This window comes from Notolepis coatsorum (genome assembly GCF_963971535.1).
Source record: "Notolepis coatsorum genome assembly, chromosome: 5".
NCBI classification, from domain to species: Eukaryota; Metazoa; Chordata; class Actinopteri; order Aulopiformes; family Paralepididae; genus Notolepis; species Notolepis coatsorum.
The window spans coordinates 36,931,173-36,947,737 of NC_140169.1; the positions used below are offsets into that span (position 1 = coordinate 36,931,173).

The 16,565-nt window shown below is 42.5% G+C and overlaps 1 protein-coding gene across 1 annotated transcript in view; it reads left to right on the forward strand.

Moving 5' to 3' along the window:
- LOC311228150 (transmembrane protein 198-like) overlaps positions 1–6,630 on the forward strand; it is a gene marked incomplete at both ends in the record, with an annotated part of 97,718 nt that extends 91,088 nt beyond the window's left edge. Inside the window, 3 exons of the mRNA XM_084314064.1 lie at positions 489–709; positions 2,931–3,029; positions 6,478–6,630. Coding sequence (XP_084170190.1) covers positions 489–709; positions 2,931–3,029; positions 6,478–6,630 — 473 coding nt within the window. The remainder of the gene's footprint in view (positions 1–488; positions 710–2,930; positions 3,030–6,477) is intronic.
- Positions 6,631–16,565: the final 9,935 nt, after the last annotated feature.

Here is a 16,565-nt window from a genome sequence, read left to right on the forward strand (position 1 = left end):
CAAAAGAGTTCCAGCTGAAAGGTTGGAGCTGGAAAACACAACGGTTCCATAGCCTGAAGTCTTATCTAGTACAGGTCCAAAGTTGATAACAATCCCACAGAAAATTTGTTTTACTCATGTCTGTAACGGTAATAATTCAGTACGCTAATCCAAAATGGCCGTCCGTTGCAATACATTCTCATGGAGCGTGACTGACGTGCGAGCAAATAATTCTCCTTTCTTGGTCTTCTTCTCTCCCTTTGTCGTAGTAATCATCCCTCATATAAAGTACCGTTAGCTACAGAATTTCATTGGCTACAAAAATCTTTTTCACAGTCAGAAGTGACTGGTCCGAACGTTAACAGGATAACATAAAATGTTTTATTCCTGAATAATAATATTAATATCTGTGTAATAAAATAAAATATCTGTGTCCATCTCATTATCTGTGCTTTCCCGAATTCATATATGCATCCGGGCTCATCCCTACTCTCTCTCTCTCTCCGCAGTGGTTCTGAGTCGACAGCAGAGGCGGGTCCAGTTGATGCGTATCCGCCAGCGAGAGGAGCGTGTGAAGAAAGAGAAGGAGACCAAGAAGAAGACGAAGCGGGGAGCCCAGACGCCCAGTGGTGACAAGCAGAAGCCCCACCCCTCCTCACACCACCCACGGCACCAGCATTACCACCCGCCTGGCCCCGCCCACCACCCACACTCCCAGAGCCAATCACAGGTGCTGACGCCACTGACAGAGATACATATATAAATGTAGTAATACAAAAAATAGATATACTGTATACAATTAGTACAGTAGTGATCTAATCAATGCACAGCTCTTTCATCTTTTTTAGCCTAATTTAACTGTGTCCAGGAGTTTAATGTTCTTGGTCCAGCAGCATGTATTAACTTCTTAAAGGGGAACTCCAACATTTTGGGAAATTAGCTTATTTAACATCTTCCCTGCAGTTAGACAAGAAGATACATACCTTTTTTGTCTCTGTGCGTGCATTTTAGCTTTGGGAATAGACGCTCCGTTAGCATAGCTTAGCTTCATCACTGGAAGTGAGGCAGGACAGTAGCCTTACAGTGCCTTACAGTGTATTGCAAGGTCTGACATTGACCAAATTTGATATGCATGACCTTGGTGGGCTCTAGGTCAACTCCTGAAAAGGGGGTCAATGTCAGACCTTGCAATCAAAAGTTAGGGGGCGCACTGAAATTATGGCAAGGGTTATTAGCCCCCTAACTTTTGATTGCAAAGTCTGACATTGACCCCCTTTTCAGGAGTTGACCTAGAGCCCACCAAGGTCATGCATATCAAGTTTGGTCAATGTCAGACCTTGCAATACACTGTAAGGCACTGTAAGGCTACTGTCCTGCCTCACTTCCAGTGATGAAGCTAAGCTATGCTAACGGAGCGTCTATTCCCAAAGCTAAAATGCACGCACAGAGACAAAAAAGGTATACGTATCTTCTTGTCTAACTCCAGGGAAGATGTTAAATAAGCTAATTTCCCAAAATGTTGGAGTTCCCCTTTAAGGATCGGGCAAAAATGGGGGCTAATTTACTTTGAGTGCTAATGAAATAGAGTAACAGAGGTTTGAACACACTGAAGTAAAAGTTGTGTGTACTCACATTTATTTGTACTGGATGCCAGATGCCTGTTTTTAAATTGGTTCCATAGCCTGAAGTCGATATGACTATTATGATATTGAGCTCTACAAATACATGTGACCTGACTCATTTGACACGAAGACAGCCTCGCTGGTGTTAGTGATGGAGCAGGATGGCCTTTAGGTGGGAGTGGGAGTGAGTCCGGCAGAGGCAAAAAAAATAAAAAACTCAGAGCGTGTTTTTATAGTCACATATTTGTCATGTGTAGGTGGGTTTTCCAGCAAACTCACCACTCTCGCTGCCGTTGAATTCGTAAGGGCTGCTACCACGTAGTAGTACTTGGTGGCATCCGCGGTAATATGCCTGAGAGCGAATTGGGCTTCGGCTTGCGCGAACCAAGTGTTGGCACTCTGCGCAGCTTGAGTGAAACTGCGTTCAAAGTTCTGCGATCTGCGTTCTGTTGTTCAGTTGACATGTTCGATATAATCTCCGAAATACGTCCAAGGGTCACAAATGTAGGAATGCAGTAATGATAGCGTAGACGGAGTCGTGTTCCGATGCAAAAACACTAGTTTATTACGCACAAACAACACTTCCATTCAACTTTCACTCGTCTGTCTCTCTTTAACTACGTCATCCCCCGCTAAGGGTCATGGGAGATGTAGTAAACACCACAAAAGGCTAGAATGCCGTGAATTATGTCCCAGTAAGTAGCCACTACACGCAAATCATTAATCATACATCCAAAATAGCATACGTTTATTATTATACACGATGATGATACAGAAAATTACAGAAAAATTAGAAATGCATGGCAAAAGTAGCATTTATTTTCAGTAATTTAGAGACCCCCCAAAGATTCACAAATCATGTATTCAGGTGAGCTGATGTCTGATCTAAGGGAGCCATGGCTCCCACAGCTCCCCCCGTGGATCGCACCCTGAGTGAGGGTACACAGTGAACCTTTTGGTTTCATATTTACCATCTTTACTTGTTTTCACCTAGAATGTCCCCACTTTCAGTGGACCCAAACACTATGTACTGTATGAATGTATGTATGTGTGCGCTCAAAGAAAATGTGTAATTTTCTAATGTTTAATGTTCTTCACAGATAATGATCCAAGGCCAATGAGTCTCAGGTTAAAAACAATTACTCATAGTATCATTTCTCTTTTAGTAAACATTGAAAACGGGTCCCACAGACCAGAACAACACACAGGGGTTAATATATGTATGTGAATAAAGATGAATAAAGATCACAATACTGTGTGTCACTGTACTGTATCAGTATGTTACTGCTGTGAAAAGTAATCCAGTATGATCCTCTGTCCCTCCCACAGGCCTCCCAGCCTCCCAAAGCCCCGCCCCCTCAGAGCTCGCCCGGGGTCCACCGCAAGACCAACCCCGTCTGCCGCTTCGACGGAGACGTGCTCTCGCCGGTACGGTCTCCACGGTCTCTCTGTGACTCGTGTTAGTAACATAGCTTTGATTAGCAGCGCTGAACCGAGACCTTGTTAACTCCTAAAGGAGCGGTTATTTTCACGTTGCGTAAGAACCTCTCTGATTTTTCACAAACTTGGGAGTCGTTTCGACTAGGGATGTTCGATATTGGCTTTTTTACCGATACCGATATACCGATATTGTCCAACTCTTAATTTCCAATACCGATATCAACCGATATCAACCGATACCGATATATGCAATAATTTCAGGTAATTAACATTACATATCTCTTGTTGTGGAATTAACACAACATTATGCATACTTTTGACAATAAATCAAATCAGAATTTGTTCTTACTTGCTTGCCTGGGTAAATAAAGGTTATAGAAATGTAATATATATATATATATATATGTAATATATATGTAATATATATATATATTTTTTTAAACCGATACCGATATTTTCCGATATCACATTTTAATGCCAATATCGGCCGATAATATCGGACATCCCTAGTAATCATAAGTCGTGCATCAAATGAGAGAAAGAAAAAGGCAGGTATTTTCTTGAGTTTTCTCTTATATCTCGGCTGCTCCATGACGAGCAAGGTGTCCCCTACATTTTCAAAAGCCTAGAGAAAGCTCGTAAGAACAGGAGCACAGAGGACACTATCTCCTCAGCTCTACATTCCGCCCTCTCCCACCTGGATGAGAGCAACACCTCATGTGAGAATGCTGTTCATTGACTTCAGCTCAGCATTCAACATCATCCTCCTCCCCTCCAAACTCATCTCCAAACACGGTGACCTCGTGGAAACTCAACATCAATCCCTGTGTCTGCAACTGGATACTAGACTTCCTAACTTAATTAACACAACATTATGCTATTATTCTATTAACACTATGATCGCCGTGGACGAGTTTACACGTCATTCCTAGCCATGCTCATTCTGCCGAAGACGCCGTAACTCGTCTTTGATGTCAATATTTCAAAAATCTGTCATCGAAATCATATTTCCTTTCCGGAGCCCTGAGACACACTGCAAAGCTCCACTCAACTCTCTAGCGGTTCAAGAGCGCCATCTGGTGGCCGATCGGCAGATCGCCAACCGGAAATTAACCTTTGAACCGGTAGTGCTCATCCATATGTGGTCCGGGCACTCGCTGTCGTTAGAGAGACTCCGTATTGACACAGTGAACATCGATCGGTGCAAATAACTCGAAAAAACAACATGATTTGGACGTATATACTATTATACAACCTGGAAATGGATCGGGCATTTCTCCATCCCATAATAGAAAAAATTCTGTTCCACGCTCATCTGCCAGCGGCGCGAGGAAGCCACGGTAAGATTCAGTGTTATATTCTAACGTGTTCCATATACACTGCTATGATGAACATATGACCCACTCTGGATGAATCATCTAACGCTGCCCATGGAATTATAAACGATCCCCCGCCCATCCGGTCATCATCAGATGATGCATAGAAACTTCTAGAACCACGTCCAGTTGACATTTTTTATCTCGCACAGATTCCTACCAAACTGTATTTGATCATCAATATAATGCATTTAGGGCTATAAATCACGTTCTGAAGAAAGCTGCAGAAAACGATAAAAACATACTTATACTTTAGACCATATTTTAGTATGAATATGTGAATGAAAACGTTTAATGTTGCTACACCCTGAACAATACATATAGGACATTGAATGGGCCATAATAATGGCAATTTAGCAATATAATTTAAAAAGTTATAGCCCTGCAAAGAAGGGGAACTTCTCCATAGACAAATAGAGCTGGCGAGGGATGGTAAATTATGAATTTAACCCATTTAAAGTGTTAAAGGCCCAATCTGTGATATTATTCAACCAAATCAATGTTGGGTATATTGACGTAAATTCTTAGAGTTTGATCTGTAGAGTGAAAATACTCTATTAGAAACTTTCTTAACACATTATAACACATTCTAAATCTGATCCTAGATCTGTTTCACTCCAGTGTTTACATTACCAACATAGACAAACCGTTTACAGACACAAAACGCAGCAAATACATCTTCAAAACCCATATTTACCTGTTGTCCAGTGTTAGTCTCTGTTTCAAGAGCTCAGGCAATCCATGAGAAAATTAAAACATGTCTTCACTCTTTTGCCGTTGTTTATGTGTGGATCACCGACTGGGCATTTAACGATGTTAGGAAGTAGTTTGGAAGGCATTACTAGTGATTCTTTCTTTTTTCTTTTTAAAATCAGATGCCTCTTTGTCTGGCATCTTTTCTCATAGACATTCATAATTGTACGTGACGTAAAGGTGCTATAGATAAAAATTGTATGTAGAGTAAAATGTTTTTGTAAAAATTATCATTAAATAATAAAATACATCCACAGAGCTTTTAGAAAGGTGCAGAATAAAGGTATTGCTTTCCCCCCCAAAAATATGAATTAATTAATCAATGTATCATTGTTGTTTACACGTTGCTTGCATGTATCCCCTCCCTACTTCGGATAAATGACACGCTGGTGCTCTAGTGCGACATCTAGTGGCTGAATGTTATCTATGGAGAACCCCATAGATGGAGAACCCCTACCACCCCCTCTACGACGAGCTAGTCAAGATGAGAAGCTCGTTCAGCCACAGACTCATCCCCCCCCGACACTCAACTAACCGCCTCGGACAGTCCTTCATACCAGCGGCCATCAGGCTCCACAACAGTGGGCAGCGACTAGCAGCCTCCAGGCCCCACAACAGGGGGCAGCGACAGCGACTGCTACCAGACATTGACCTGGGACTTATAGGAACCCAAGGGGGACAAAGTAGACTACCCTGGTACTTTGATTAATGTATACTCAGTAGATAGTAAATTATAACACTACCTCATGCATACTGCACCTTATGTGACACTGTGAATAATGTGAATATTCCTCAGCTAGTCAGATAGTAAATTATATTGACCATATTGATCAATTGTTTACACTGCCTGTGTTGTCTTTTACTACCTGTATACTGTGTTGTTTTACTACCTGTACCCCTCCCCCCCTCCCCCCCATGCTGCTATGATGCCTGAATTTCCCCAAGGGGATCAATAAAGGAATATCTTATCTTATCTTATCTTATCTTATCTTATAGGACCTTCAACGGTTGAGCAGACACAAAATTTTTGCTACATCCAATGTTTGTGTTTTTCTGTCCCACTGTTTGAGATGTATTCCATAATACGTAAACTTTCATTATCTCTCTGCAACCTTAGCCTATAGATAGTTTCAAACTTGCCAACATAAATATTATGAATGGGCCCAAGTGTATTCCCTTTTGCACTGTTTGCTAACATCAACAGTTGACGGGAAATAAACCTGAGTACGAGCTGTTCCCATAGCAATGCAATTCCACTGAATCCCACCTAACCATCTCATCCCGTGTCTCCTCCTGTCTCTCCTCAGAGCTACATCAGGAGTTTCAGAGACAGACAGACGGACAGACGGGCGTACCCTCAGGGCAGAATGATAAGCCGGTCCCGTATGGCAGAGCTCGACTACGACTGTGGCTCTCAGGTGCCCCTCACGGCCCCCAACGGCCCCCCTGTACGCGTCTGAGAGACTGGGACACACACACACACATATACACAGACACACACACACAAACACACAAACTCACACACACGCACATACATACACACTTTAGGGGGCATTTCAAACCCTTCATCTACACTGAACTGTGCTGCCTGGTGATTCGCCCATTGCCAACATGTGCACACACACACACACACACACACACACACACACACACACACACACACAGACACACACACACACACACAAGTCAAGTCAAGAGTTTTATTTGTCACGGCATACAAGCATACAGTGAAATGCACACACTGATGTTGCTCTTATCAGAGTCACAGGTGGGGATCAAACCACTAATCTCTGGCGTCCAATCAAACTCACAAGAACAGCATCATCATCATCATCATGCAGGGAAGGTGACCTTGTCACGTCCCAAACATTGTCGTGGATCTTTGGCTGAGATCAGGCTTAAGTCTTATTCAGCGTTCCGAAATTCCCCCAAGATCCCGAATGGATATCCTGAGGTGAGACAAAGACAAGATTCACTTCCTGGATTTAAACCCCAGGATCTTTTTGAACAAGAAGAGGATCCAATCCTCACTTTAAACTTTTGACGCAACAATTTTTTTGTCAGTGGAGCAAAATGTGGTGGCCGCTGGCTTTTTTGCATCCAACGTTGCACCTGATGGCGGTACGTATGACTACACTGTCCACTGAAGGGACAGATTGGAGGTGATAGGTTTCACCGTCTACTGAAGGTACAGGTAGTTCATCTCACCCGGTAGAGCGCCACCACGCCGTACTGGATATTACGAGACGATTCCTTCAAGGATTCCCCCTCTGCGAACCCTCTCCCTCCTTCCTTTGACGTACAACTCCATTCAAGCCTCCGCCACTTCTTCCACCGCCACTCTGACGAAGTCGTCACCCGGTCACTCAAATATATAACGTCATGAGTTTCGGGGTCCGATATCGTGTTTATATGGGAGAGTGAAACTGGATGCTTGAACAACCAAGACACAAAAACAAACGGCAGCCTGTTCTCACCCCATCCCACACTCAGTGGAGACACTTCAGCGTGAGCTTCCTCTCCAGGAAGAAAGAGACAAACACCAGCTTGTCTTTCACTCGTCAACTCTGCCTGTGGAGGAACAATTACCGCTCCTCTCCAGCGAAACAAGAGTTGTTGTTATTATATATTTTTTTTCCGCTCTTCGTTTTCTGTCTATAATGTTTCACTTCTGACAGAAAACAAGAGCTCTGTTTCCTGCATGAAGGAGATGTCTTCATATACTGTGCGTTATGTCTGTCTGTCTGACCATCTGCTCCAAGGGGCTTAGGTTTTTCTTCCCATCAGACCCATCTTCAGAGAAGGAGTATTGGAAGATGGTTTACTTACTTACTCCTCCTCCTCCTCCTCCTCCTCCTCCTCCTCCTCCTCCTCCTCCTCCTTCCTCCTCTCCCTCCTCCTCTCCCTCTTCCTCCTCCTCCTCCTCTCCTGTCCCCAGCATCCATCTGTTCCTACAATCATCTCTAACCATGCAACAGCAGGGGGTCACTGATAAGTGGCAGGTGAAATGTATAGGTTTTTCGTGTGTGTGTGTGTGTGTGTGTGTGTGTGTGTGTGTGTGTGTGTGTGTGTGTGTGTGTGTGTGTGTGTGTGTGTGTGTGTGTGTGTGTGTGTGTGTGTGTGTGTGTGTGTGTGTGTGTATCAGGGACGGGCAGGAGTAACGTTGTCCTAGATCAAGAGAACACATGATATACTCGAGGGGTGATCGATTACTCATGGAGAAATGTTTAAAAAAAAAAAAAACGCATCTAAAAAAGCATGGCAACAGCAGTGACAATGCACGGCAATATGCCCGATGCTTAATGCTTATTGTCAGATCAAAACAGTCAGTTACCATTTGTAATAATTACATTACCTCCACTCTATATGTGTCAGGCAGTAGTAGCAGTGTTTGGGTCCATACAGCACAACTAACGTTAACAGTGATTGATTGATTGATTGAAAACTTTATTAACAGATTGCAGAATGGGTACAGTACAGATTACAGCTAGATACACACAATTGTTAAGGGGATGCAGACCAGAGAAAGACTTTCGTCTCGTTTACATCAGGGTCCCCCATTTTCAATTCATAGTGACATTTATGACATACACAACATACAGATATATAGTTAGATATATATCATGACATTTATGACATACAGATATACAGTACTGTTACATTTGTGACATACAAGATATGCATACAGTACTGTTAAACAGAGATCCTAACAGAAAATATATACATACGAGGAGGAGGAAACTACATTAGGAGGGGGTGGGGGGTGGGATCGCTACGCAAAGTGGGCGACATGTTGTCACAACGCACAAGCAGATAACACGATGGTAGCTGTATTCCAACACAACAAACATGTTTGCGGTAACGTTTACTCCTCTCCAACTCTCTCAGGCTTTCACTGTTGTCTTCCTGCAACAACTCACGCCTTGCGGGATTTCAGAGCGAGACTTCTGTTTGAGCGAGATTTCCGTTTCTGATTGTGTTACTCACGCCCATCATTAATGTGTGTCTATGTGTGTGTGCGTGTGTGTGTGCGCGTGTGTGCGTGCGCGTGTGTGTGCGCGTGTGTGTGTGTGTGTGTGTGTGTGTGTGTGTGTTGGACACAATTCATCTGCCTGTGGCACAGCATGGACTGTACCAAGTACAGGTCAAGTAGGGGGGGGGGCTCAAACTATGTAGTCAGAAGATGTCGTTGGAGGTGAGACTTTACTTCAGGCATACATTTAGTTATTATGAGGATATTCATAGTCAATCACATAATACATTGTAAGAATGGTTATTGAACAAGGAAAACCTCCTACATCACTATAACCAGATTGAATTTCACGTCCATTTGTTATTATGTATTATTATGTTTATTGTAAGAGCCTCTAGTAGCATATACAACTATTATGTAACACATTATATTGTACTTTATAAATGTTTGCCTGAAGTAAAATCTTACCAAAAATTGTTTTTCTTTTTTTATGAAAATGCTGGCCTGGTAAAAAAAAAATTATTACAGTCACAGGACTGTGTAAACGCCATTCTGAGGCAGTGGACCAGGGGGGGAGATTGTGCTTTCAACTTGAATGGGAATGGGGCGAAATAGGACACAATCAATGTGTGTTACCTAACACTAACAGGCTGCAGAGGCAGTGGGAGAAATGTATAATGAAGCCATTCTGTTGTCAGTGTGTGTTGTTTAAAACTGACCCTCCATCCATGGACTCACAATGTTGCCTTTGAATGATCTGGTCTTAATGTGAGGATGTAGAGGAGTGAAGACGAAGAGGAAGACACGAGCGTTTCAACTTTCATTCCTGTTGTGGCGTCGGAGACAATGTGAAAGCACTTGTGGAAACGGCGCCCTCTGCTGTTCGAAGCTGGAACTGCCTGCTGGATTTTGATGGATGAAGTTTTATCCTTTACCATGTAACAGGGAATCATTGCTGTGTACTCTCTCTCTCTCTGTGTGTGTGTGTGTGTGTGTGTGTGTGTGTGTGTGTGTGTGTGTGTGTGTGTGTGTGTGTGTGTGTGTGTGTGTGTGTGTGTGTGTGTGTGTGTGTGTGTGTGTGTGTGTGTGTGTGTGTGTGTGTGTGTGTGTGTCGTTGTAGGTGCGTGTGTGTGTATGCGTGCAGGTGTGTGTGTGTGTGTGTGTGTGTGTGTGTGCAAGTGTGTGTGTGTGTGCAAGTGTGTGTGCACGCAGGTGTGTGTTGGTTTGTTATTACATTTTGTGCTCATGATAACTGTTTGATATTGTTGTACTGTACTGTACATCTGGAGGGGGGCTTGGTTTGTATAGAATGTGTTCTTAAAGGGAAAACTACCCTCTAAAGTAGAATTCACATGTTATTTCTATAATCCCAGCTCAGTTTCAGTTTGTGAAGATAAACAAGTCTCTCCTTACGCTGATCAGCAGAGAGACAAGACTCTAGCGATGATGTCATCATCGAGAGACTAATCCTGGAGCTGCTCCACAGACAGTGAACAAGGACTCCTAGGACACTATGACCATAACCATGGGGATTTTACTGGCATCATGGGTACATTTTCAGCTGTAAATCTTTAAATGATTCAGCTAATTCAGTGTCAATGGACCAAGACATCACAGATTCAAGTCTCGATGCTCTCTATTCCAGCTTAGGGAGACCGTTGTCTTGTGTTTATAGATACTGACTTTGCCGTCCACGATAATTGCAATAGCACAATGTAAATCCTGTTTTAGGGTGTATTTTCCCTTTAATGCAGTAGAAGCTGGTTTACTTGAACCCCTGAAAACCGTGTGTCCCTGTACATTTCACTCACACTACATATTCAGACATCCAGCCCTTTTTTAGGTGGTGCATTGGGACCAATCAAGTCACCTGGTCTGTGTACCTCCACGTTGCCTGCTGCCCCCCGTATGCAGCGCTGCGCCTGGGACCAAAACGTCTTCTTTCATGCCTGAACTCAGTGTCAGCTAAGCTCATTTCATCTCTGTCTCAAACTGTTGCACAGAACACGCATTTACTGATAGTTTGGAGCCACAGAGAGTTTAAACTCAACTACAGCTGGTTGTGATCCAAGAGGATGGACACGGAACAAAGAATGTTACCAAATACACATCATATACTACACGTATACTACAATATGAGCATGTCAGAGTTCAAACAAATATACTTATTTGGCTGATTTTGAGGACTTTCTCGTTAAGGCCTGTGACATGATTTCCTACTAGAGTGCCCATAAAAACACACCTTGATCATCTGTGGTCCACTTGATCTTCTTCTTCTTCTTCTTCTTCTTCTTCTTCTTCTTCTTCTTCTTCTTCTTCTTCTTCTTCTTCTTCTTCTTCTTCTTCTTCTTCTTCTTCTTCTTCTTCTTCTTCTTCTTCTTCTTCTTCTTCTTCTTCTTCTTCTTCTGCTGCTGCTGCTGCTGCTGCTGCTGCTGCTTCTTCTTCTTCTGCTGCTTCTTCTTCTTCTTCTGCTGCTTCTCCTGCTTCTCCTTCTTTTTCTTCTGCATTCTCTCTTCCTCTTCTTTTCCTCTTATACTTATTCTCCTAATTTCCTCCTCTCTTCTCATCTCTGTTCCTCCTTTACCCCCTCTCTTCTGCTATCCTCACCTCACCTTAACATCTGTTCCTCCTCTCCCTGCCTCTCTTCTCCTCACGTCACCTTTGATCTCTTCTTCTCCTCCTCCTCTCCCTCCTCCCTCTGTTTCTGTTGTGTAATGAAAAGGGCTTTGAAAAGGGATGTGAACCCATCTCCCTCCGTGTGACCATTCTGTTCCTCAGTGTTTCCTCTATCTGACGCCCTAGTAGTGGTGGTCCGAGTTTTTTTTGCTTTCACATTCCGTCCTCATGGATCTACTCCTATCGGATCCAGAGACGGTTATCACCATCATTTTCTTGCCAACGGTGGTCTGGGTTTCACTTGCGGTTTTAGTCTCGTGTTTTGTTTCAGGTTCTGGTGTGATTTTCAGAACGGCTCAAGTTTAGGATAATTGACCACGAAAAAAAATACACAAATTATAATCTATTTCCCCTCGACTCATTCACGATTTGGGGTGAAACTGGGCTAGATTATTCAGTTATATTATAGAAGATATTATACATTATAAAGTGTAATTATTCTAAATAATAAATATGATTATAATTATGATCATGAATGATGATGTCACGCTTTCATCTACCAGCACCAGTAACGGCTCTTGGTGTCGCGGCCGACCACCGCTGATGGGTCTGTACATGTTAACACTGTCTGTACATGTTAACACTATGTACATGTTAACACTGTATGTACATGTTAACACTATGTACATGTTAACACTATGTACATGTTAACACTAATGGGTCTGTACATGTTAACACTGCGCTGTATATATTTAACTGTAAATAGTTTTTAAATGTTGTACATAACGTATGTTCTCCCGTCATCATAACGGTCATGGTCATCATAACGGTCATCACGGTTTATCCAGTTAATTTTGTTTTCTAATCGAGAACATACTGTACTACTGTTTCTTAACGTGTTCTTTTGATTCAGTGCTGTGAAAAGTCCTACGTTGTCTCAACGCATCTTTCCAAGCAACCTCGCGGCAAACTTGTTTTTAGTTCAATCAACTACATGGGCATGATGTAAACCTGCTATTTCAGATTCACTTTCACCTATCTAGTTTATTAAAATTAAAGCTGAAGCAGGCAACTTCATGGGAAATTCGCAACTGTGTTTTTGGCCAATCGGATGTTTTTGGCCCGCCAAGTTGTGTCCTGGGGGTCGCGTCTGAGAACTAAGATCACTGTTGCGTTAATACCTGTCGATCAGAGGCTGGAAAATACAGTATATATATATATATGTATATGTATATGTATATGTATATGTATATATATATATATATATATATTAGGGATGTCCGATATTATCGGCTGACCAATATTATCGGCCGATATCGGCAGTAAAATGTGATATCGGAAAATATCGGTATCGGTTTAAAAAAAGAAAAAAACAATAACAATATTTGTTATATATATATCCAGTGAAATTATTAGTTACCTGAAATTATTCCGTTTTTTGGCGGGGGAAACCCTGCATATATCGGTATCGGTTGATATCGGTATCGGAAATTAAGAGTTGGACAATATCGGAATATCGGTATCGGTAAAAAAGCCAATATCGAGCATCCCTAATATATATATATATATTTTGAATTCAGCTTAAAGCTGCTGGTGCCTCTGGGAGTCAAACTGTTGCGCGTGCATGGGACTTGAAAAGTAATGCAGAGCTTGCTCTATTTCTGCTGGACAGGTAAACTCACTGTTGCTAATTTCTCTTGCTAAATAAAATAAGGAATTACATTTTTGAATTGTTTACATTGTTTAAATTGAGACAATATAGGATTTTTTTATATTTTTATTTCTTTACAGTGTACCCTCTTAAAAAGGATGTGTTATTTTCAGTATATCTGCATTTTTTGTTTGGAACAATAACACATATTGTGTTGATTTAGACACAGCAGATGTTAAAGATGGCAGTAGGAGAAACACATGCTTCACATGCGTTGAAAGGTAACCCTGGATGGTTCCCAGAGAGGCTGTAGCATAGAGATTCAAAGCTTGCCTCTGGAGCTAAATATACCCCTGCCTGACAGAAACTGCCCTGCTGGCCTGGGATCAGATCCCACCTGAACCTTCTCTCCTGTGTCTCCTCTACTCTGTCTCTCCCTCTCAGCCTTCCTATACTGTCTCAATAAAGAACCTTCTCTCCTGTGTGTCTCCTACTCTGTCTCTCTCTCAGCCTTCCTACTGTCTCAATAAATAACTTTCTCTACTGTGTCTCCCCTACTCTGTCTCCCTCTCAGCCTTCCTACTGTCTCAATAAAGAAAAGTACATTCTAAGATGAGTGGATTACCCATACAAAAAAAATTATGTATTTTTATCCCTGGCTAAAAACAGTGAGATATGTCGACGATGACACATCCTTTTGCATTTGAATGATACTTGAGTTTCACTGCCGTCGAAAATCTGCAAAAATACTGAGCCATTTGTTCTACCGTAATATTTAACGTGTGGGCTGCTATTGGAGGTTATACAGTTTTACAGAGGTTTTACGGTAATCTGGGGGTGATTTGGAGGCAGGTAAAGGCGGGTGGAAGGATTCAGTATCTTAATTGAACACTAACACTATATTATAGACCTTTCAAGAAGAATTCCGTTGCTAGCCATAGGTTATTTCCTGTCAGCTATTGTATTAGCAAACATTGCAACAGGAAACACACCTATAAAAGGTCTTCCCACCACCCTCCTCCTTACATTGTACAAATCACCCACTAATTATGATTATTATTATTATTATTATTATTATTATTATTGAGCATGTATTTATATGGACCTGACTATGATAAACATTGTGATTCTACAAGATCTCTTCTTTTGTCTCTCTCACATTTCTATAATTATTTTAACCAAACTAGATTAGAATACATTATTATTATTATTAGATTAAAATGTATTGTCATTATACAGCACAAGTACAGTACAACAAAAAGATGTTTGGCATCTAACCAGAGTGCAAATGTAACAGTAAAGTGCAATAATAATAATATACAATGTACAGGATTAAACTGGATATAAAATACCTAAATGAGTACTACTGAGTGATAATGCTAATCACATGTATGTATAGTGTTATAGTATTTGTATGTACAGTGATACAGGTATGAAGACACTATGGTAGTAAGTCATACTGTCACGGTTTGACGTATTGAACCCAATATGCAGATACGGACAGCCAGGTCTTGTTCAAACCCAGTTTTCCCCCTCCTTTTTCCTCTGATTTTCTCCCATCCCAATGTTAGTCGTTATGCCAATTCCCAATCCCCTTCCTGGTCGCTGCGCACTTACCCCCCACAGTCGGTCTGGGAGAGTGGAGGCTATCACGTGCTTCCTCCGACACACGTCTAGCCAATCAACCGCTTCATTTCACCTGGCAGCGCAGACTCTCACTGAGAGGGTGTAACGTGTGGAAGGATCACACTACCCACCTTAGATCCTATCCGCGCTGAGCAGGCGCCCCGACCGAACTGTAGGAGTCGCTGTTTACAATGACCCGGACCTACCCCGCCAGCTTCTCCCACCCTCTAATACTGCCAATTGTATTAGTGTGAACGGCCAGCCAAGCTGGTGACCGCCGGAGCTGTGAGCTGGATTCGAACAGGCGAATCCAGCGTCTCCAGTGTTGGTGACGAACGCAATCTCCGCTACGCCACCTGACCGCCCTAGTTTGGGTATATTTAATAAATATAGAATGGTCAGGTATTCAGGCAGGGGTTGATACACGGGGGAAGCACTCGTACAATCCAGGGGCGTGTGCGGGATAGGAGAGTCAGACAAGCAGGGGTCGATACATGGGTACGGGAATACGGGATAGTCAGCCAGGCAGGGGTCAAAGCGGGTACAGGGTAGTTAGCCAGGCAGGGATCAAGACGGGTGCAGGTCCTCATACGTTCCGGGAGTAGGGCAAAGAGAGTTGTCAGGCAGGCAGGGGTCAGAACACTTCTTGTCGGGAGCCAGAGAACAGGGTGAAGAGCCAAGTAGGACTGCGGGGAAGGATGAGAACAAGGGTTAGACACGGTCGAAGCACAATGAACTAAAGAACAATACGAGAGAGAGAGCAGAATAACGCGACTAACTGGGAAATATGAAGTTACGATCTGGCAGCCTCATCATGACATCTGCAGCAGGGTTATATCCCTGACGTAATTGGCCCACAGACGTCAATCAGCTGCTCCGCTGACAGCAGCCCACCTGTACTCTGCACCTGACTTAATGAGAAACAGAGAGAGGGAGAGAGTAGCCAGGTAGGCACTGTGACACATACTGGCCAGCGATATAACTAGTAAGAGTAGGTAAGGGATATGTACAGATAGATATAGTATCTACAGGTATATAAAAAGGATAATATGCAGGTATATACATACTGTACAGATGTGGATTCATATATATATGGTAAGTTTAAACTACTACTACTACTATTCGCTGGTGATAGATCACTTTCTCATCCCTGACTCCCACGGAGAGGAGAGGAAACTCTTTATTTGATAAGTATATTTACATAAACCTGTCCTCTGTTGAATCCATCCTAACGAGCAGTGGGCAGCCAGAGGTGGGGCAGCCCATGGACCAACCCCACCTCTAATGCCAGTTCCTTGGGGCTCTTATTATATTTCAACGCCAACTTATCTGGATGAAGATATCTTCAGCATGTTATGTAGGATTAGTCACAACGGCTGACGTTGGACAGTCACTATTTACTTGCTGAACTAGATGGATGAAATATCTGTTTATGAGACCGATTCTTGATATTTTTATTAAACAGTTAAACAGGCATTCCACGTCTAATTAGCACATGTCCTCACAACAGAATGATTAATACATGTCTT